This window comes from Schistosoma haematobium, chromosome ZW (assembly GCF_000699445.3).
Source record: "Schistosoma haematobium chromosome ZW, whole genome shotgun sequence".
Lineage (NCBI taxonomy): Eukaryota > Metazoa > Platyhelminthes > Trematoda > Strigeidida > Schistosomatidae > Schistosoma > Schistosoma haematobium.
The window spans coordinates 44815489-44839939 of record NC_067195.1 but is presented as its reverse complement, the minus strand read 5'-3'; the positions used below and the strand labels follow the sequence as shown (position 1 = coordinate 44839939).

General features: G+C 34.3%; 2 protein-coding genes across 3 annotated transcripts in view; one reads left to right on the top strand and one right to left on the bottom strand.

Moving 5' to 3' along the window:
- MS3_00001168 (uncharacterized protein) overlaps positions 1-9540 on the top strand; it is a 53797-nt gene extending 44257 nt beyond the window's left edge. Inside the window, exons 22-27 of the mRNA XM_051208662.1 lie at positions 1293-1511; positions 4898-5098; positions 6013-6196; positions 7704-7894; positions 8681-8833; positions 9075-9540. Of these exons, the coding sequence (XP_051071597.1) occupies positions 1293-1511; positions 4898-5098; positions 6013-6196; positions 7704-7894; positions 8681-8833; positions 9075-9224 (1098 nt within the window). The 3' untranslated portion in view covers positions 9225-9540. The remainder of the gene's footprint in view (positions 1-1292; positions 1512-4897; positions 5099-6012; positions 6197-7703; positions 7895-8680; positions 8834-9074) is intronic.
- Positions 9541-10023: 483 nt separating this feature from the next.
- MS3_00003668 (uncharacterized protein) lies at positions 10024-24070 on the bottom strand (the record flags this gene model as incomplete). 2 transcript variants are annotated; one of them, XM_051211529.1, is made up of 7 exons in its annotated part: positions 10024-14716; positions 17210-18897; positions 23057-23354; positions 23388-23443; positions 23480-23709; positions 23741-23797; positions 23845-24070. In XM_051211529.1, 2 exons carry the CDS (start codon positions 23222-23224, stop codon positions 18322-18324), a joined length of 744 nt encoding a protein of 247 aa, XP_051071596.1. In that variant the 3' UTR covers positions 10024-14716; positions 17210-18321. The 2 variants fall into 2 exon arrangements, with proteins under 2 accessions (XP_051071596.1, XP_035587029.1); XM_035731395.2 differs by lacking the exon at positions 23845-24070 and having other exon boundaries at positions 12240-14716; positions 18352-18897; positions 23057-23257; positions 23741-23805.
- Between the last annotated feature and the right edge of the window lie 381 nt (positions 24071-24451).

The following is a 24451-nucleotide window of genomic DNA, read 5'->3' as shown; positions in this document are numbered from 1 at the left end:
CGTTATTTGGTTTACTCTATAAATGTATTTTACCAAACACTTTGGGTAATATATAATTTTCAAAATAGCTGCAGAATCCATGTTGTATTTGTGTCCGTGACCCAGTTTATAAAACTATAATATTAGTTTGTTTTTTTTCAAATACTATGGTACACTAAATTAGTTACTACATATTAAACATCCTGTTAATTGTACTTCTTTTAATAAACGTTTGAAACGTACGAGGATTTATTGGCAAACAGAAGCATAATTAGTATGAATCTATGTCTACTTTTAAAAATAGTATTTATATTCAGCATACTTCGCAATCGTTTTCGTCAATTGAATGAATAAACATTATATTTCACTAAATGAATTGTACTAATTTGTAAATGATCGCAAAAATCAAGCTACATCACTATGATGTCTTTTTTATTATTTCAAATTAGTAATATATGTTGTAAAAATTCATAATATTGATAAATTTATGAATAGAACCTTGACCAGTGTTAACAGTGCCCAGAATTCTCTGTAGAAAGTTTAGTATTATTATTTTATAAAAAGGTGATGATTTTCTCTTGTTTCTACTTGATTACTTAAATGCTAATAGGCATTCTCTAGCTTCCATCTGATCGGGGGTGTTGGTTTTGCAAAATCTTGTGTACAACTGACTTTACTGTTCAATATTAATAATAATTCTTAATTTATTCCTGTATTCACAGATAGATTGCCGCACCTATTATAACCTGGACATATTTCACATTGATTAATTCAATCAATTATAAAAAATTAAGACTACGTTTATGCATATCGACTCAAATCGTCAGACGATGCTAGCATAGCAACATGAAACTGTCAAAGCAAAAACCGGAGTAGTAGAAGTACTAGCAGTAGTAATAGTAGTACTAGAAGATATTAGGCATAAATAATAGTTTCAAAAGAATGAATGAATTTGATGAGTAAAAAATTAAATAAACATTGAATTTACCTACCCCATTACCATCAGTTGTAAACCATATCATCCAATTTCTTCAATCATTGATTATAATAATCGCAAACACTCCAATCATGCAGTCTCCACTTTAAAATAAATTGATACATTCAAAATTTTAATATAGATGAACAATTGTCTAGTAAATAGTTGTTTTGTGACTTTTTATTATTTCCCTAAAGAAGAACAAGTCATACTGCTTAAAGAACCCTTTACTATTATTATTTGCCTTTCTCATGTTCGTTCAGTGCATTTTCATGATGTCTTGTTTTTTCTGCTTACTTTTCTTTACCTCTCTAATTTGTCTCCCAATAATATACAGCCATTACGTATATCACCTACATATGATGTTTACACAGCCACTGGTCGAATTATATCGATTATGCCTAATTTACAATCTGTTCCAAAAGATATTATTATTGATTGGTCTAAATTACATTATAAATCTACAACAGTAGACAATAACAATCTTAATAATAATTCAGAAAAATGGACTTCACCATTTGATCAAATATTAAGTGAACTGCCTAAATCGATTGAAGTAAGTTTTTTTCTTGTTTGAACAAAAGAAAATTGATTTTATAAACGTCATGCGCTATGAAGTCAGTCAGTCACAACATAGAACCTGGTACGTATGTACATCGGTTTAAGTACCCCATTAACTCAGAGGGATGAAATTGTTAGGCCAAAGCCCAGTATATTAGAGTTAGTAATGGTATCAGTGATAATAGAAAAATCTAGGCATCGAAGATACAAATCGAGAGAAAAATATGAATTAATTAATTAAAATCAAAAAAGAAGTTATGCAAAATTCGAAATCTCATAATTTTGGAAGAGGCAAAGAATGAATGTATCTGTGTTATTGCAAATGATTTTGAGCCATATCATTCATACGTTGCAATCATTGGTTACGATAATCACACTAACCCCAACCAAGTTAGTCTACACCTATTATTAGCATGGTTAAGTTCACTTGTTAGTGACTCCATAAGTTGATCCCATGTTTTAATTTACCCGCCTCAAGCTTCCCTCCAGCCAACTCCTACACCAGAAATCAGTGCCCTTCAGGGTAGGCGGTGGTTGAGCATACGTAACACATGTCCAAGCCATCTCAGTTTATGAAGATTTACTACCTCATTATTCGGTATATCATCTATACCTAGTACTCTATTTATAACCCAGGCATTGCTTACTTTGTGGTTCCAAAATACACGAGCCATACCTCCTAGAAACCAATTATCGAATAACAATAACCTACGAATATCCTATTCTTAATGATCATGTTTCACACCCATAAGATAGAACGGAGCTAAATGTTACACGTTAAACTCGTCCTTTGTTTGGCAGACGGATATCTCGCCTTCGCTACAAGTGATACAAGTTGGCAAATGCTAGTTGAGTCTTCTAAATCCATGCCGAGATTTCTTCAGACACCAAACTACCAGGACTAATGAGACTCCTAAGATAAATGAAGCAGTCGATGCGTCCAGCTACCTCTCTCCCTACTATTAATTCAGGAGATGTCGCAAGCAAGTGCGGAAGCAACGTTTTGCATTTGAAGGAAAACGATTACATCCCAAACATGGTTGCATTGTTGTTTAAGGTGATCAAAAGACTTCATCTTTATGAAACAAACTATATTGCTTATGTATTCTAAGTCAATAAGTGATTCTCCTGGTAGAAGATCAATCCCTGAGAAAAACAAACGAGCATAGTGTTATCTCTAAAAGCGTGTCTATGACAAAGTTAAATAAAAATCGAAAAAGCAGACAAACTTTACGAACACCAGTTGAAGTAGCCAATTCCTATGACTGTCCTCCATAAGCTCAGACTTGACCAGTAATGTTTGAGTAGAGAGCTTGTACAAGAATAATGTAACACGATGAGATGAAATTGATAAGATGAATAGTAAGGGACCCTAAATAATAAGGCATCAATAGCAATGAGAAAAACTGAACATTGAGAATATAGTTTCAAAGGACGGAATAAAAAATATGTTTGACGAAATACTGAAACAAGATCTAGTTGAAGATGGAGAGTTAATGCACGTGCCCTACTGTGAGCAATTCTGAGCCATTCCACCCAACATCCCTAAAAACTTACTTCAGCTAGTTCAATACCAACATAACTGAGACCAAACTTACTGGCATTAACGAGTGATAATCGTACTCTAGTTTTCTTGTACATTTTCCATAAAAGTAGGATGAATCTTGTTAACTGAAAGAAATCTATCTTGATCATATTTCCGAATAAACTGTCTTCTTTCTTTATTAAACTTTAGTATTTTTATTCAAATAATCTTTTATGTTTTTTTCCTTCGTAACATTATCATTTCAATTTATTTGGAACATTCGATATGTGCCATATTGTTATTTTTAGAAATAGATGAAATTGGTATGGTAGTGAACTTGTACTTTGATGTACTATTTTTTCCTACTGAATAAAGTGATTATATGGAATAACGTTTTATTCATCCAGAACACCATTGCAGCTCTTCTGTCTAAAATGAACGATTTTATTGCGTATACGATCGACTCGCTGTACACTAGTTACCCAAACAACAACTAATCCACTACACATCAATAAAATTAAAATCAAGAACACGTAATTCTCCTTACTAGCATGTATATTAATTAATATTCGTCCGTTTAATAGTCTCACAAGTGATACTTCTACAGTATTCCTTTGATCCCATCATTGTTTTGATGCTTGATTAAAGAAAACAAATGATTTTCTTCTTTTTATACATTAGTGGTAATTACTGTTTATTAATAAGTTGTAGGCTCCATTGAATTGACTGTGATCAGTCACCATATAAGAACAGATATATATCATCCGACAAATTTGAACACTAACTGACTAATATTTTTATTAAGTGGAGAAAAAGATTTCGCATCTGTAATATACCTATTTTCAATAAAGCTTTCATTCTACATGGCTTAATCCAACTCTCCACGGATTTTATAACCAATGAATTAGTATATAAATAGCCTATTCGCTAATGTTGTGTTTTTTTATTAAAAAAATTCCCACACTAAATAGAAATAATCGATCTGCTGTGGTATATGCTTAGTCTTATTTGCTAGCACTCACTGCCATATAAATAGTATAACGTTATTGAATATACTGAGGTGAATTACCATTTGTCGGATTAAATGCCAAATTATGGATATATTTTAAAATATTAAATAGTTTACCTAATAATTTATATTTACAAACAGTAATAAAATCATACGAGTTACTAATTATACAGTGGTATTATAGTGAAATTTTTTTATCTTAATTAGTGGTCTAATCATCCACTAATAAAGCAGTAAGATGTAATTGGTTTTATTAAAGTTTGATATCTTAAACCTAAATGTCACAGGTTCATTTCTCTGAAAAATTCGATTCTAGGTTCGAACTTCACTCAATCTCTTTTTTTCGAAGTTGTAGATCATAGATTGATACACTAATCTATGTCTTCTAAAATTCATTCTATATCTTCCTACTGAGCATATCTGCACTTCTGTTGCTAAAATCTTGTGGTTTGAATTCAGCAAACGCTTACATCTTTTTTGTGACTACATTGTTTAGCATTGAAAATTATCAATAATTTCATTTTGCTTCGTCAATAAACTAATACTTTTCCAGTGTGTTGCTTATCGGTATGGAGGCAATTTAAAATTATCTCATACTTCTGTGTTCTGTGAATTTACTCATTCTTCTTGAGCTGTGTTATCCAAGAACAACGTTTCCTACCACTACTAATACTGCCACTATGCATACTACTCTTGCATATCATTGTACTGAAACGGTGTAAACACTAGAACCAATGCATATATTTTCCAGGTTCTACATTTTTATGATTGACTGAATATATATTCTTATCTATTACAACATTGTCTTAATTTTAATATCTTTTACTGTTGGTTATTTTGCTTTTAGACTATAAAACCACGTTGTGCCTTTCATGCACCTGTTGGTGGTTTACTTATTTCTGGTGATTTTTGTCAACTCGAACTAAGATTATTAGCGTATTTCAGTAAAGATGTAGAACTTTTAAAACTTTTATCAGTAGTGGAACATTCGAGTCAAATTGTTGATCAATCCATTGAACCTAACTCAGAATCAGATGCATTTAAGAAGGTAAGGCTATACAACTGTTTTGTTGTTGTTTGTTTTCGTTCCACAGGACTAAAATGTACATTTTTTATTAATTAAACGTTGATAATTGCTTAGATCGATTATCTGTGAAGATATGTTCAATTTGAAAGTATTTTTCATTAAAGGGAGTAACAAAATAACCTGGTGTGTTTAAATTTGATACTCTCCAGGAATTATCACACGGTTGACGCATTAGAAATGTAGACCGTTGTATTTTGACTCATTTCCCGAAGGAATTTTGGTTTTCATGAAACCTCATGGTGTTGAACTCGGTTCCGCGTTGAGATTGATGTTCAAGCTATCATAAAGCAGTTGTCAAATGCCCCCCTCCTGTTTTCCATTAATTTTTTTCCAGATAACTTAACTATTCATTGATTGATAAGGAAAAATAATAAAACAACAAACAGAAATATGATGAAAGGTAGACATTCGATGGATCAGTCTCTTTTTCCACTTTTTAAAGTTTCCTTGTTCACATTATCGTGTTAAGGAATTCTTGAAAACCGCTACAAGAAAACTGACATGGTTGTATAAATGCTATAATAAGTCTGTACTGTTATATTCTAAATTAAATTCCTCTGTCATTCTGTTAACTTATTCTTCAATTAAATATCTTATATATAATTCATATTAAGTGGTGGATAAACGTTTGTTCTTTGATTTTTAACCCGTATTCTTATTTCGCAAACGATTTATTATTCGTCCTTACAACATTGTATTATTAATTGTATCTTTCACTTAGACTAATGCTGTCCTGTTTAAAATCAATATATTTACTAACTATTTATCAGAATTACTTCCCTATTATTAACAACCTGTAGTAAACTCTGTGATCACCTTTTTCATTGAAAAAAAGAAACTAAATTAACACTTTTTTAAATGCATATTTTTTAAAGTTAGCTGCCCATTGGTTAAATATACCCCATCCAAATCAAGTAACCGATGTTCAACGTCAACAAGCAAAACAGTTATGCTATGCTATTCTATATGGAATGGGTTGTCAAACGTTGGCTAGTCAATTGAATATATCTCAGCAAAATGCCCAAAAGTTAATTGATAGCTTTTTAAACACTTATCCAGGTAAATGACTCAGTTGATTTATCAAAATAATACATACGGTTAGTATTTGTGGTATTTTAAAAAAATTATCCTTCAATTAATTTATTTGTTTATATTATACGGGAATTTGTGAAGATTGCTGAATGTAGTAATTTACATGACAGAATGCTCGTAGTTAAATAATCATTGAAAGTCAAGGAATACTGAACATCTATTTCTTCCTTGCTCGTGACCATTCAACACTGAACATGTATGACACTTCCAGGGGTCGAACCCTGGAATTTCAGGTTTTTAAGGATATGCTTAAGTTTTGGGCTATTCTGTTTAGGTTCAATGGTTTATGTTCCTAACTTCACTCAGTTAATGATATTTTACGACCACTATGCATTGTCATTGGTAATATTTATCTCGTACCCGACTTGTTAATGGCTACTCATTGTAAATCTGGAAATTACATCTCAAAGTTATTTAGGCAGCAAAGTTTTTATATTCGATCTTTTTTATTTATATGAGTAATTTACCAAGTTCGATTTTTGGGTCCTCATTAGTGTCATCATGTCTATTCACGTACACTAACTTTATGTTTGGTTAAAATGTCAAAATGTTAAGTGATTTGGCCGACCACTTAGCTCTCATTAAAGAAATGATTTTATCAGCAAATCAATAAGTGCTAATATTATATGTACACTAAAACTGTGGCGTATATTAAGAACACGTCAAATAATCTCCATAAGTACAGATAATATAGTAAATCTATGTCAACTCATTGCAAACTTATATAACAGATACACACGTATGCAACAGAAATGAGGTCTACACGTGCACACACACTTATACTTTGTAGGTCACTTAATATACCTAGCAAACACTGTTAGAATTCATTTTTCTCACAATTGATTAATGCAGAAACTGTACACATTACAAAAAGGGTGTTGATCAAGATAATCAGTAAATACAATTTAGTACTTGAAATTAAGGCAGTGTACACCAGACTGAAAAAGTTACCTTCATTCAATAGAAACGTTTCTACTTCTATGTCACGGTAATTCATCAAGGAAATGAATAATAAAGCTATTTTAAATTTGTCTTGGATACTATTTAGTTTACATTAGAATTTCATGGTAAGAATTGAAAATATTGTTACGTGTGATAAATATCTCAGTATTTAATATCATACGCAACAAATAAACATATTAGCGAATAAGTTGGTCAAGATCACTTTGTACTCGGTAATAGCACCAATAAAATGCACGTCTCTATGGTTCTTTTAAAAGGCAAACAAATAACCACAGTGAAGTATTCACAAATAAAGGAAGATAAATTTAACGATAATATTATCATCTAAACTGCCAGTTTAAAACCTCACTCTCTGAAATAATCAATCCGAAGTACTTTTATAGATTTTTTTTTCTGGATCTGTATAGAAAAAGAGCTCTAATTCATTGTCCACTGATTTTTATCGGAGTTGTGTTTTAGATTACTAGTTATTTCATTCTTTGAAACATCCTTTCTTAAAAAAACACTGTAGGTGTTCAAAAGTTTATTACAACAACAGTTTTAACTGCTCATCGTGAAGGTCAAATTCAAACACTTAATGGTCATATCCGTCTCCTACCTGCGTTAAACTCGAAAACGGTATTTGACAGCGATACACCTTATGAACTCAACTGTAATTGGTCGAAAAAGCATGATGTACGGAATCATTTTGCTGTTATTAAGGTTAGTATTTTCTACTTTATGAACAATACCGCCTATTGATTTTATGATACCTATCATTTGCTTTAGTTATAAATTTTAAAATCTCAATTGTTTTTCACTTCACCAACTGATATTAGTTGAAAGACCTGAAAAATTTCGTCAGCTGTCGATTCCCATTCTGAAATTGAGCGGCAGTTATCTAATGTAAAGTATAGGCTGGGGCAGAGTTTTAGTTTTTGATCGAATGATCAAAATCATTATGCGCCGCACGATATCGTCATTTCATTCCATTCTATTTATGTGTGGGCTGTGATACCGCTCGGGTGCCCAGACCGAAGCAGGTGGTTTTCTTAGGGGGCCACACCCCTAGCCTTTGACCTAAAGGTCTAACCCACAAGGCAGTGGAGCGTCGTGAGAAGATGCAGTCCCATGGTAGCCGGTGACCAACAATTGGTCCATACGCCATTTGTTCCCTTAAGATACTGGAGCCCATGTGCGCCAGTGGTTTGCAATCAGGGTTTTCCAACTCCCCTAGGTGGACTCACCGTGTCCACCGGCCCGGTTAAAATGCTGGACGTTTACTTTCCGTCCTCTCAATTTCGTAAATAACACCCGTGGTGCGAGAAGGCAGTGAGTAGGACTTCCCTGGCAGAGGCTGTATACGCGTGGCCTTATGAGAGCATTTCGAGAGGGAGGACGGACTCTCCCCACTCTCGGCCGTACCAGGGCATTGTGGGGCAACCATGTCTATGACTAATTATTCCCGTGTTTATTAATGTTTTTATCTTTGATTTATTTTTTCACTAGGCTGAACGTCAAGCTGTTAATAATATCATTCAAGGAAGTGCATCGGAAATAGCTAAGATTGCTATGTTAGCAGTTGACCAAGCAATTCATTCATCTAATATTCCCGGTTATGCTCATCTTGTCTTACATGAACATGATGAATTAATCTATGAAGTAAGTAGTGTTTGACCCCATAAATAATCTATTTCTTTCTATAACAAAACAACCCAAGAAGCTCTCCTTCACCTTACTACAGTACTCCTCAGTAATGTGCACCTATGTCTCCATCATGGATTGAAACCTAGTCATTTAGGCTTCACGATGAGCGCCTGACCTGCAAACAACTGACCGTTGGCGTTTCCAACTTCAATCAATTCACAATTTATATCTAACTCTTCATACATTTATATTTCAGATTTTTCCTGAATCATCCGTTAAACAATTCGGCGCATTAATTCGACAAACAATGTCTAATACAAGTAAACATTGCAATATCAATATCCCACTCCCAGTAAAATTGAGAATTGGTAATAATTGGTCTGATTTAAAACAAGTTAATTGGTGATCAAATATGCATTTATAATTATTGTTTGATTATTATTTCAGCTTTATCTTGGTTATCGTTGATGTTTGTTAAATTTCCCTTTATCTTATACGATTAAATTTATGGATGAATATTACATAATGAGAATCAATGTACTAATATGTATGCATTTCACGTACTGAACCTAACTCAGGGATATGATAAGTATTGCTTTTCTATGTATGTTAATGTGTTCGTTTTCTTGAAAAATAACTTGTGATATAATGTGTATTATTTATCAACCATAAACCAATTAGTTTTTTCTCATTTGAATCAAATAAATTTTTTAAGATGAAAATCTAGTCTTCTCCCAAAAAAATTTATTTTCACACTTATTTCTCAAGTGATTCATTGTTATCGATATGGGGATTTGTAGATATTGCAGTATTTTCAAAGTCAAATTCACGAGGCAATATAAGCTAGACCACCATCGAAAACCTGTAAGCACTGGACGGCCGTTTCGTCCTACCTAGTATGGGACTTCTCAGCAGTGTGTATCCACGATCGTACACGCTAGATACCGGCTCAGTGGTCTGGAGGTTAACCGTTCGTGCGCGGAACCGATGGTCCTGGATCCCAGTCTCACGTGTGGGATCGTGGATGCACACTGCCGAATCCCATACTAGGATGGAACAGCCGTCCAGTGCTTCCACGTTCTCAATGATAGTTTAGCTTAGATTGATTCGTGAATTCGATTTTGATTTATTGTTGTTTATTGATCATTCTTCCTATCCAAAGATTATTATTGGCTATCTTTTGATATTTTTGTTTTGTGAAAGTTAAGACTACTGCTGTACGAGGTATCAGTTACACTTATTAACATTACAGTTCACTTTTTTGAGTGTTTACTACCTAGAAACTAAAAGATAGGAAGGTTTTCTTCCACCTTTAATCACCATTCATGTACGTAGTCCCATAACCATTCAATTACTTGTTCAATGTATCTAATTAAACTTGATTTGAAGGAAGACGCGATCTGGCTGCATAGTTGCACATTTCTCATTTACATGATATCTGAACAAAGTACTACTCAGTGTGTGAAGTAAAACTGTGATTTAACTTGTTTAATTATTATTATATAAAACGTTGGTTTAGATCCTGTCGCTACGGAAGGTTCTTTTTACTACAGTCCCAGTTATCATCCCGACGTATTGAACAAAACATAATTCAAAAATAAAAGTGTACGATAAATCAATACCCAAGGTATTATTTTTTCCTTTAAACAAACAGTCCGATGACAAAAAAATCTTACTATAAAGAGTTTATCTATCTCAAATACGGTGATGATATGATAAATAAGGAAGTCAACAAAAAATAACATAGCATTGTAAATAAAACGTCAATTCTATCAACAAGTAGAATGTATTAAGGCTGCAACACGTTCACCTTGAATTGCATATTCGTTATACAATTTGAATGCTTTTTTACTCGTCTCTACTATTACTTTAATACGTGGATCAGATTGATTTATGTGATCAATTAATGATTGCGGTACTTTCAACTGAGATAGTACTCCTTTACTCAGTATAATAATATTTGGTTTATAACTGAGTAGTTCATCAACATCCTGTTTCTGAATCCCTGAAAAATGACCAGTGCCAGATTCGTTCCAATCCCATGCACGACTACCATTTGGCCACAGTTTTGCATCTCGGTATGTGATTAACTTGTTTGGATTAATTGTTCCATCTTCAGATATTGTTTCCACTGTAATGGAACCCCATGACATATTTTTAATGAGTGGTGAACACTGAGACATTGGACAAAGATATTTACTAGGTCGTGTAACAGTTAACTACGGAAAAAAACAAAGTGAAATGCATGTATATTAGATGGTAGTAATACACAGCATACGCGACTTGGAACACAATTTGTAATGTATATGAATATTCGTCAATATTAGAACGAATAGTGTGACGGAAACTGGGCACTGAGTATAGAGAAGTCATTATATGTGAAAATTATATTTGAAATAATCTCAGCGATTGAAATTTAAATTCTCCCAGAAAACTTGTCTGGACTTCAGAGTAATAATCAAAATTTGTAATGTATAACAATATTCATAATCTGATATGAAGCTGTGTAACGCGGGTTCGAGTCACACAAAGAGCATCGCTTCTGTCAATATTATAGCTATACCTTGCTAACGAGTGCCAACAAGCACGAAAACTGAGTCCACGATTCCTTGATGACTCACGAGAATTTTATCACTCATGATAGGTTGATGTTTTATCCAATACTCGGTAAAATGGAACAATTAAAACGACAGAATAATTGTCTTCAACATATCAGATACGTCTAAATGATAAGTGATAACTAAGACAACATGGGAAATATAATAAGATGTTGCTTTCAAATTTTGGACCACATAATCTAACTTTAGTAATCTGGCCTTGAAGAAATCTAATATCCTCAAACTTCATTTGCTCGATTTTAGCAATCTAATTACTGTCATGGATAAGGTAATAAAAAACAAAAAAATTGTATCGAAACCCAAGTCACCAGTTTGTGAATGCATTATTTACCGGATCACATGAGCAGTGTTCTACCGATTCACATCACTGTTCTACTCACCAATAATGAAAACAAGGGAATTACCGTGTAGAGCTGGCAAAACAGACAACTACCCTTGATAAATCCAAGTATTAACAGTTTATTTATCACATGAGAAAACAAGTAACAACACTAAATTATAAGCTACGACATTTTTGTACCATTACCCTGATCTTAAACCTGTGTTAGGTAGATCGCCTTAAGATTTGAAATGTGACCCAACGATGGCAAATATAGTGTGTATATAATTGAATTCTACCTGGAAATCCATCGAATTTGTTACTGAACGTGTATTGATTAAATAACCATGGAAAATCAGAATGAAACTATTGTTCGATACGTTTCAACTGGTATAAGTTAATGATGAAAGCTACTGTCAAGTTCAATACTAATAACAGTAAGAAAACATTGATTTTCATATGAAAAGATCGAAGTTTCAATTACTTTGTAAAATCTAATGTAAACAGCTGACGCAAATAAAGCAAAACCACCGACAACTAGAAATAAGTACTAAAAATAAAAAAGAGTAAAAAAGGAATTGTGTTATTGTCATTACTATTTTAATGAGCCATAAGTTTTAAATGTTGAGCAAAACTCCTATACTACTGATAATTAACACGTCTGAATATCAGTACGTTAGTAATAACATATAAGTGAGCAAGTCTGGAAATAGTTAGCACTTGTGAAATTCTAAACTAAATACCTTTTTAAGAATATAATTAACATTCTACGAAAAGATGAAATTTTCAGGACTAAGATAATTTACTAAAAACAAAACAGAAATCACTCAGCAGACAGCTATGATATAAAATCATATGATCTTAGGGCTATATCGCAGACTGATTGAAGTTAGAAATGTGGATTATTGGATCCTGACCCAGTGGACAGTGAAACTAGGAAGTTCATGTATCGATGCTGACAGAATGTTGTAAGTTTGGATTTTTGGGAATTCAGAAAATATTATACCACAGTAGTTGGATCTTCACATTGATTTTCAAAACCTCTTTAGATGGTATTACTTTTTGAAAACCAACTTCGAAATGCCCACTAGACTATTTAAAAAGTTGCCTTCATTGCGTAAGGCAAGAGACATATCAAACTACAGCATATTCAAATGATTTTATTTACTTAAGTACTAATTGAAGAAGTCAGATATAACATGACCTTTACATAAAACTTTTGCAAGTTAGACAATAACACAGTCGGATACCAGTTCAGTGGTCTAGAGGTTAAGCATTCGCGCGCAAGACGAAAGGTCTTGAGTCCGATTCCCGCATGGAGGTCACAAATGAGTACCACCGAGGAACCACATGCCGGGACGAAACGGTTGTTCAATGTTTCCAGATTTTCAATGGTGTTCAAGCTAAGATCAGTCCGTGATTACAACTGTGAAAGTAAATTCTATCTAGAAAAAAATCCATCTTATGAAAGTATCATATACTAAAAAGTCTTAGTCTTTTCGTATTCACCACTCTTATTTATCATTCTACGTCAGTTTGAAAACACACTAAAATAGTTTGACTTCAATATAATCACAGACAGTATCAAAACACTACGAACAAATCGTACCATTATCAGTATAAGGTTGTGGAGATTGTTCAGTTTCAATTGAGATCATGAACCAGTTAATGTTTGGTCCCGCACGCGGGATCGTGGATGCACACTGTTGAATAGTCCCATACTAGGGTGAAACAGCCGTCCAGTGCTTCAATTGTGGTCTAACATTGATCACTTTATGATCTTAATTGAAAATCCTACTATGTAATATTAGTTGAATCTCTCTCCAAATAAGTGCTTAAATCTAAATTAATAAACTTCTGTTAGTTTATATGAATGGTATCAAGCTATCCACACAATGTTCAGTATCATAATTTGCTAACTCATCGCAATGATATGAAGTGATTAGTGCATGCATGAACTAGGGTGGAGACTGATGAAACTATATGTCTGGCTGTAGGAAAATTATTCTTATATGACTATTGATAAAAAAACTTATTCGAAAAGAAAACCCACTTCTCAAGATAATATTTAGATGGCGTAAAATGAGAAGATAAACAAGTTGAGAATTAAAACTTTGAAGCAATACAGATGAAAATATAAGTAAAACATAAAAAGAATCACAGCACTCACACATCTACTGATCGTATATACGAAAATCAATTATCCCCGAGTTTGTTTGATAGAATTATAAAAGCTGTTGTCTATCATCACACAAGAAAAGCTTAAATTTTGTTGTGACTACAGGTTCAATAAGACGGGATATTCATAGACTATCTTATTCTATAGACTACTGCTACGAAGGTTTCTTTAGAGCAAACCACTGTGAATAGATCTCAAGTAAAAGATGAGCATGTACACTTACCGTTTGCTTTTGTTAGACTACGAATTTTTAAATACACAGAAAAAACATCCAAACAAAAATCTCGAACAATAAGTAGAAAACTGATTTATTATTTACAATATTTACAAATACAAAAACTACGCTTTTATAATAATATGATATTACGTTCCTTTTTCCAAAATAACTTAAAACACTAGTTAGTTCGTGTAAAAGCAATCAAATGACCAATTTTATTATCTAATTCACTGTCATTAAATTGAACACGATTTGATTCATCAATTAAATAACTTATAAACTGTGATGATAAGTAGTCTGAAGGTGGTATTAATTTGACAGTCCAACTATAAGTTTGCTCCATTCGATAAGCCAAATTAATAAAATTATGCAAACTATTACCACGTAAAGGTGAAATAGCTAGAAATGTTGATCCAGATTGTAAAGACAGTAGTCTATTGATTGTATTTAACATACTGAGGTGGTAGGATTGGTCAAAGAAACAATCAGCTGCTATAATTAAATCAAATCGATGAACTAACGATTCATCTAGCTCAGCAATCAATGACGATGATGACCGTGAAGACTGGAAAATAAAATCAGGTCAGTAATTGAAGAGTAATAATAAAACAAATATAGTAAGATAGAAACGTGATCAAGCAATTAGTATACAAGAAAAAAAATCGTATATAAGATAACAGATATTTCGACTACGAAACTACTTCAGTTGAAAGTTAGTAATTCGAAAATCTTCTTGCTATCCAACATCTGGTCATTTATACTTCGTACAAGCAAATATAAGCTCTGGTTTTCAAATATTCCACACTAAGTACGACAACTCCGTCTGTCTCTGCATATGGTCAGCAACCCCATCCCGTAGAAAACAACCTTGCTAAGAATACGCTTAACAGAATAAACGATGTAAACCATTTAAACTCTGCCCTCCGAATTAAAGGACCATAATTCAGAAGAATTATGGCGCCTCTTGGTGAAAGTTCAGATTTTTCGAAAATCACGACGCCGATGGCCTGTCTAACAACCAGAGCAACAATTATTATAGGTACATGGAATGTTCAGACAATGTAGAAGACTGAGAGGACTGATCAAATAGCTACAGATATGAGGAGATACAATTTAGCGGTTCTCGGAATCAGTGAAACCCATCAGACATAAGCTGGACAGAAAAGATTAGATTCGGAAGATGCTGCTGTATTCCAGTCACAGAGAAGAAAATGTTCCACACACTCAGAGAGATGCTCTGATGATGTCCAAAAAAGCTTAAGATGCACTTATAGGATAGGAATCTTACAAAACCAGAAACATCAAATAATCCTGCAAAAAAAGAAGGAAGGAATCACAATGAAAGTTATCCAATGTTGTGCACCCACCAATGATAGCACAATGAAGATCAGTTCTATGAGAAGCTGCAATCAATCATAGCGAAGTGTATAGAAAGGATCTCACCACCCTGATTGGAGACCTAAACGCCAAAGTCAGGATTAACAACACTGGATATGAAGAAATCATGGGACGCTGAGGAATGAAAAACGAAAATGGGGAGAGATTTGCAAACCCATGTGCATTCAACAAATTGGTTATAGGTGGCACAATATCCCTTCACAAACGCATACACAAAGCTACATAGATCTCACCGTTCACACCACAGAGAACCAGATAGATTATACTTGTATCAACAAAAAATTCACAAGGACAATGGAGGATGTGAGAACCAAGAGAGGAGCTGACGTAAATTGAGATCACAACCTGGTTATGGCCAAGATGAAACTGAAGCTAAAGAAACACTAGATAGCTGAAGAAACAGAATTACTAAGGTTCAATACAACCTCCCTACGAGATATTAACAAAATCAACGAATTCAAGATAGCACCTATAGACCTCTCTATAGATGTCACTCTATAAACGATTGAAGAAATCAGGATAGCCATCAAACAAACCAAGAGTGGGAAAGCAGCAGCACGTGACAACATACCAGATAAAGCTCTGAAGTCAGACATAAAAGCAACTGCGAACGTGCTCCACAATCCATTCAGGAAGACTTGAGAGAAGGAAAAAGTGTTGACAGACTGGAAAGAAGGATACCTCATCAAGATATCAATAAAAGATCTGAGGAAGTCTGAAAAATACAGAAGCATCACATTACAATCAGTACTATGAAAAGTTTCCAACAGTGTTGCTGAGCCGGATGATAGATTCAGTAGACGTATCGATCAAAAATCAATTGAATGGAACTCGTCACTATACACATCAACTTCCTTGACTACGAAAAAGGCGTTTGACAGCGTGGATAGAACATCATGGAACCTTCTTCGACACTATGGTGTACCTGAGTAAATCGTCAACATCATCCGGAATTCATACGACGGACTACAATGCAAAATAGCGCATGGAGGACAGCTGACAGATGCATCCCAAGTAAGGACCGGAGACAGACAAGGTTGATTACTCTCTCCCTTCGTCTTTCTTCTGGTGGTTGACTAAATTATGAAGACCTCCACATTTCAGGGTAAGCATGGAATACAATAGAAAGCTTGGATGCAGCTAGACGATTTGGACTCTTCAGATGACCTGGTCCTTCTATTCCATACACATCAACAAATGCAGATCAAGACAGTCAGGGCATTTGGGGGCAGTCAGTGTAGCGGCAGTCTTCGTATCAGTAGGCCTCAACATACACAAGGGAAAAGGCGAAATCCCCAAATACAACACGGAGAACACCAACCTAATCACACTTGGTGAAGAAACTCTGGAAGAGCTGGAAATTTTCATGTACCTGGGCGGCATCATCGACAAATAAGGAGGATCGGATGCGGATATGGAGACAAGGATCGGCAAATCAAGAGCTGCATTCCTACAACTGAAGAAAATATGGAACTCAAAACATCTATCAGCCAATATGAAAATCAGAATCTTCAACCCGAACGTCAAGACAGCTCTATTGTACGGAACTGAAACTTCGAGAGCTACTACAGCCATCATCAAAATGTACAAGTATTTGTAAACAATTGCCTACGTAAGATACTCAATGTCTGTTGGTCGAATACCATCAGCAATAGCTTACCGAATAATTCAAAGTCGTAGTGGTTACTATCCAGCAATCAGTTGAAATGTATTACTTTTCATAAACTAATGAACCATCTCACGAATGCAAATAATTGAGGGGATATCTAAGCACGGAAAATGTATTTGTTTCTAATCTCAGCGAAGATTTACAGAAACGGTCCCACCATGAAACATGGGGGTTGTAATTTTCATCCTAAAAACAATGGATGGGCTTTGTTAAGTCATTAAAAAGGTAAAGAGTAAACGGACATTTTCGTACTTTTTCAAATTAGCACTGTTTCTTCAAATAGTATTAATTTGTAGTGAAGATTATTACTCCGGTGAACCTATTAAACAGTCCAGCTAGACTACATGATGCATCAGATTAAAATGATTTTTGAGCACACACGTAGGAATACGTAACATTTAACTGACAAAGAATTCTCGAGTAGACGGTTCTTGTTTGTTCGGTTATTTAGCAATGTTGTAAACAAGTATTCTCTGAACGATCCATAACACAAAGATAACCTTTCCTCATTTAGTGTTTTATGCACAATCTCCCTGTTTCTGAATATTTTGAACAAAATTCTCGAAAGATTTTACAAAGACTTTCCCATAAGTTGGCATCGTAAACCGGCACTAATTGCTGACCCGGAAAATGAACAGGAAACAGGAAACTGACTTGCCCAAGTTATAATAATAAAAAGTAGCATTAGTACCGCCAAAGACCAATATTATTAGTAAAACAACTTATTTTCACATTATTTTCTGATTATAACTATTCAACTGATGCAGTTCCAGTGTATTTCGACGAAATTAATATGAATAAATTGAAGCATAATATTTAACTGAAAATATCAGCTGGAACAATTGTATGAGGCACGAAAAACAGTGAATTACATAGAAAACGAGCAAAATATATAAGTTTAGTTGACCGAACAGTTTCACCATCTTATAATGTCGGTGATGACTAACTGAGAAGAGACTAATAAACTGATTCGGATTATTTTTTCACTAAGAATCGAACAAGACATCATTCTGGTTTATAAAGCCTTATTCGTTAATTTCTTTATAATAATAAATACGAAAAACCCAAACTATGGTTGGTTGTTAAATTGTTTCGTTAGTCATTTACATCACACTACACAACATGTAGCTTACATCTTCTGGCCATCGAATATTTTTTACGTCCATATGTAACAGGAAATCTTGATCAAGATTGCAATTATCCAATAAGCGTTTAGAATTATGCTCAATAATAGAGGAGATAGATGCAACACATTGATCATTACCATCAGTAATCAAAACATATGACGTTTTAAATATATTTGAATATTTGCGTAAAGAAATAGCTAAACCAGCAGCACCAGTCATACCAGCACATAATTCACAGACGTTTTCAATCGGATGATCACCAAAATTATTATACAATTCATTCCATAGACCAGGATAAAGGCAATCAAAGAACATACTGTGGGCCAATAAAATTTCACTAGACCATAAGTGAACATTCCCTGTGTTATCGAAACCAGTTAACACATCTAACAATGGATTCATACAAGAAGAGTCGGTTGTTTTAGCGATACTAAGTGTTTTATAGATCCGTACATGTAAAGAAGAAACAATGGTGGGTAATTCAAGTGAATCATTTGACTGGTGAATAACCGGACGCGGTACAAGTTCCAACCACAAAGTATTTTCATCTATCTGTTATTTATAATCGAAAATATATGAAAATAAATACTTCAATGAAATATTGTAGGATTTGAACATAATTCATCAGGAATTCAAATCACTCAGGGATAACACATTACGTTCATAAAAAACTATCCAATCAGTTTATATATGGATGACCAGGCAATATAATTGCATCTAATACAAATAAGTGACTTATATCCTATTGCATGAACTTGTAGAGAATTACTTGGCTATAGATAACCAATTACGAAGTCTATATATATTGATTAAAGACAACGAATAACCATTACGATAAAACTGAAAGGATGGGGCTGACTTTCATTTTGAATGTTACCAGAAAAACTATCTCACGATGAACATTTAGTAGATAATGTTAGTTTCCAAAATTACTTCAGTCTTCAATATAGTAGGTCTAACTTACTCCACATTGTTTTATAATTTTGCCAAAAGCACCATCATGAAGACATAATTATTTACAAAGAAAATCCGCAACGAAAATTTTTGCTACGATTTATCCGTTGTAGTCTTTAGACAGTCAAAATATAATTCCTAATATACGAGATCAGCGATGTACATGCATTAGAAGAGTATATGAGATTTGTGACGGTCACCCAACTTTCAGTTTGCGTTACATCCAGTGGCAGTGTCATGTTAGTAATGCAGAGGTTCGGCATCGTGTGTTCGGGCACAGATGATAATGCAATCGATGTCACCATCTTGAAACATCGACTTCGGTGGCTTGGACATGTTCTACGAATGTCGTCCCAGAGAATTCCACGTCGTGCATTATTTGCCGACTCTGGGACTGGTTGGAAGAAGCGGAGAGATGGTCAGTGCATGACATGGTGTCGTGGTATGAAAGAAAGCTGCAAAGGACTGGCTTGTGTTGGTCCTTCACGACTCCCTGGTTGGGGTCCGAGAGATGGTGCTACACAGTGGCTAGAGACGTTATCAGATGTGGCTCAGAATAGAAGCCAGTGGCGATCCTGCTGTAACCTTCCCTTACTTTCTTCATAAAAAGTGGTTGTGTCTCCCTTAACTGAAAGATTTCTTCTGATTGTACCTTTCCGTTCCCTCATTATTACTATTATTATTACTACACTACCTTACACCAACCTCTTCGTTATTGTTCTCTTTTTTTTCACGCTCCTTACCTTTTTTTTCTTTCCCTTCGAATTCTCATTGTTTTGTGTGGCGCATATATTTTGGCGCTCTCTTGTACCAATATTTATGTGTTTAAATAATAATAATAAACAAACTGACGATCATTGAAAACCAAGAGGCACTAGACACCTGATTCGTCCAAGTACAAGACTCCTTGACAGTGTACATCCGAGACACCCAAAGGGGTTCAACTCAGGACCTCTAGACCTTGTGGCGAGTGTCTAACCCTTAGACTACTAAGCTGGTATATGATGGTTCACACAATTCACTCTATTGCGTGACTATTATCTACTTCATACTACGTAAAAAAAGCAGTTCAGTGGTTTCTGGCTTTGTGGTTATCTGAATAATTAGTACGTGATGTAAACTGTGGATATAAATACGCTTGTCAAAACACAAAACAGGTCAGGGTCATTGGATTTTGTTATTTTAAAAATATGGATAATAAACCCTTTATTGTTAAGAGTTCTTTCACAAGGTCAATTTAATGATTAGGACTTCATTTCCACATTACACATGACGGGATTAATGTTAAACATATAAGTGACTTTTTTGATCATTAGATACATCCTCAAATTCCATGAACTGATGTCTTTTCATATTACTGAGATAATGGGGGAGAAACTGTTGACAACAATCAATGGGATTCAGTTTCTAAAAAATACGCTGTTAGTCACTTGCACAGAAATTTCGGTAGCTCATGTGTTTTTGTAGTGCCGGTGTTTAGAAAAACAATTAGTGCTTCACAATAAAACCATCCAGTTCAATGTCATCTTAACGAAATCTGCCAACCAATTTAACAATCGGGTCTTCGTCAAAACAATAAAACAGCCATTTGGTGTAGGTTCACAATCTCAACAGACGATCCATTTTCTTTACCTAAACATTTGCACTAAAATGAAATATTGCCGAACTAATTTGTGCATTATACGTCAGTATTGTTGCAGAAATACAAACGAACTAAGATTCTGATCAATAAAATATTCATTCTACACGGCTGAGAATCATTTCTGAAAACCTAAGCACCCTTTTGCATTTTGCTTTGTCCCTCCATTTTCAATTGCAATGTACTGTTAGCGAATTGCGCATAAACTACTCGAATCTTTTACCATAGCTGTAATGGGTTTAGATTAGATAACCTTAAAGAGATTCATTGGCTTTTAACGGAATCGAGTTTTAGGTGGCAAAAAATTTTTACAACAGAATAAGTACTGAAGTATACAGCTTCTAAACTGTTCTTATTACATCACAATACATTCCTCCAAGTTATACAAAAAATACGCTAGTTATGTGGTACACATTGTTTACCAATAATACTTATGAACTCGAATTGGAGTCATATTTTTTGTGTGAGCTAGTGATACTATGAAACCGTCCAAACCAATGTATGTCAATCGAAACTTGTGCATACATGAAACTCCTCTCATCATTTGTGGCATTTGCTGACAAACTGTCCAGTACTAAGTTCGTTTATTAGTCATTTAAATTCCACACATTTTACACATCAATAGTTGGTCACAAAGTTGAAAATAACTAGAAAACTGAATAACTATTTGCAATCAGTGCGACATATGACAGACCACTGCAAGATCGAAGTGAAAAATAAGTGACATTTCCACTGATAAGGAAAATTTCTTGATATATTTTAGTTCAGACATTTGAGTAACAAACAAGTGGATAAACATCTTATCTAAGAGTAAAGCTACTAAGGGAACACGAGTCAGATCAAGCTCCAAAAGGACCCAAGTCTTGGACATCAAAAACATGCGAATCGACAATATCACAAGGTGGTCAAATGTAAATATATATGGGCTCAATTAGAGTGCCTTTGCTGTTGTTAGGCATCTAAATTTGAAAATGGAAAAACCTTTAAATCCAATATGTATCTTTAAACTATTCTTAGGGTTACATATGTACTATCATGTAACCATATTAAAGTTAATCACAAACCAATAAGTGACAGAAAACCATATGTTTATAGTGGGGAACTAAAATCCCACTTGATTCACCACTGGCCGTAGTATTTCTAATTTCTGAACCTCATTTTCTTAGAAGCAGAAATGTTAGTTATCTCTGGATAACAGGTAGTAGCATGTGAAAACGATTTATTTAAAGTCCAGTTCACGGTCACACATGTTTAGTGAGACAATGTGGTTATTCACTGAAAAATACTTTTAAATTAACGTTTGTTTGGCAGACTAACCAAAACTAAGCATGTAAGACAAGAAACCTTACCTATCGAGTTAGTTTAGTGTCCTAAAGATATTTCAATAAGTGAGACGTGGATTTTGAAATAGGATCAACGGGCACAAGTTCGCTAAAATAGAACTACATGGGTGTAAAAACCCTCTATTTGTACAGATAACCTAGTTAGGTTTGAAAGTATTGTCAAGTTTGTATATCCATAAAATTTAAAGGGATAAGGGTAAGCTTATGTAATCTTATGGTGGGTGGCCTATACTCCTCCACGAGGGGTAACAGGGGTATGTAAAAACAGCAACATTAATAATTTGATTATTCCCTCAGTGAACTTCTAACGAGTCAGTAAAGCAACTCAAAAACACTTTTTTAATGGGCAGACTTGCCAAGTCACGGCTTTACTCTTCAAAAGGAACCCTCAAGTCGATAATTTCTGGAATATCTTAATCTGTATGTTATTGCATAGAGTTACATTTTTAGACTACTTAGAATCCCAAAAAACGTTTCAGTATACAGTACTAACGTTAACACCCCCCTAAACAAAATTAATGTTTGAAACAGACGATTAGTTGTAATACTGAGAAATACTGGTTAAATAAGAAAGATAATACGGATGCTTTTATTAACGAAGTTATATTAACTAAACCAGCTGGGAATTGTTTCCGCTGTGGGAATTGAGGTGTGGCTTATTGTTTCCAGGTCAAATAGAAATTCAATTCTTACCTAACACGTTTAGTTATAAATACTGTGGGGAATAAAACTAAGAGATGACAAATACTAAGTGATAAATGCACACGACAATCACCTCGGCGGACTGTTCTAATAGATGGACTTCAAAAACCTTTTTCGTCAAACGACTAGTTTCAAAGTGCCTGCTACAAGATAATTTAGGCTTTCCTTCTTTGTAACTACACTTGACTGCGCGTGCAAGAATACTCCAAAGTTGTGAAGAACTACGGTTTCCTTTATTCATTACTAGAATGTGGAACTCTATTGAGCAAAGCTCCTGACAAAATTGGAGAGCCAGATTATTCTAAGCTTTCATTTCCTTGAGATCCTGATTCCTCCCGAACTGCTATTGCTTCTATTTCTATTTTCCCATTCTGATTATCGGATTAATTAAACAAGCAACATACTTTCGGTAAACATTCAACTTGGTAAGTAGCCCGAGCTGGATATGGATCTGCAAAATCTGAAAGAGGGTAGAGTTATTAGTACCAAAAATTACATTGTGCATATATCGTATTAACTTTCCCGAAATCATTCATATCGGCTAAAAGCAAAGTGGTCTTAACAACATCCCGCATAGTAAAACCAGCAGACTGAACTACTTCTCTGATGTTTTTAAGAGACTGATGAGTTTGTGATTCAACATCATCTCCAGCAAAAAGCATTGTGTCAGGATCAAGACCCAACTGGCCTGAAATATATAAGGTGTTATTCACAGCTACACCTTGACTACAAAATGGAGATTTGGGTTTTATATTACTTGTATGGTCCTATAGATTTTGGTGCCCTGGGTGTATTTATAATTTTACGACCCAATCTAGACATCGGAAGTAGGTATTTGGAGAACCGAAAATCAAAACTGACCTTCGACACTTTTCCTACCGCCACTACCCAAACCAACTCCAATACATCCAATATCTAATAACTATATCACGTGCTTGTATAAACCGAATAATTTATTTGCTCTCTCTTCTTGATGTTTCTGTATGGTCCCAGATAGTTGGTTATGTATAATGTGTGACAGTCTAGACACTCGGCTGCACTAATTCTAGTCAGTTTGGCAATTAGTTGAGGATTTGTATATTTTTAGTTCCAGTGAGTGCGTTTGTCCCAGGGCGATAGGGTTTCTGGATACTAGCATCTATCGCATCACCAGGTGGGAAGTTAGGTGATTGCACTGAAAATAATAATGTGATAATTCGAGTGCTAAGTGAAGAGGATTGTTTCAAGAATAAACAAATGATTTACATAATAGGTGTAAGAAGATAGAATTGGAAGAATAAGGGAGTAAACGGAAATAATAATAAGAGAGATATGAATTGATTACTGATATGTGGCGAAGACAACTGTGGTAAGTACATAAGACATATCTATTCCGAGTGGGAGATTGTTATCTTCGGGTGAACACGTGTTCATCAAGTCTCCTTTTAAAGCCGTGGTCACTTCAGCTGAGAGAATATTCTAAATGAAG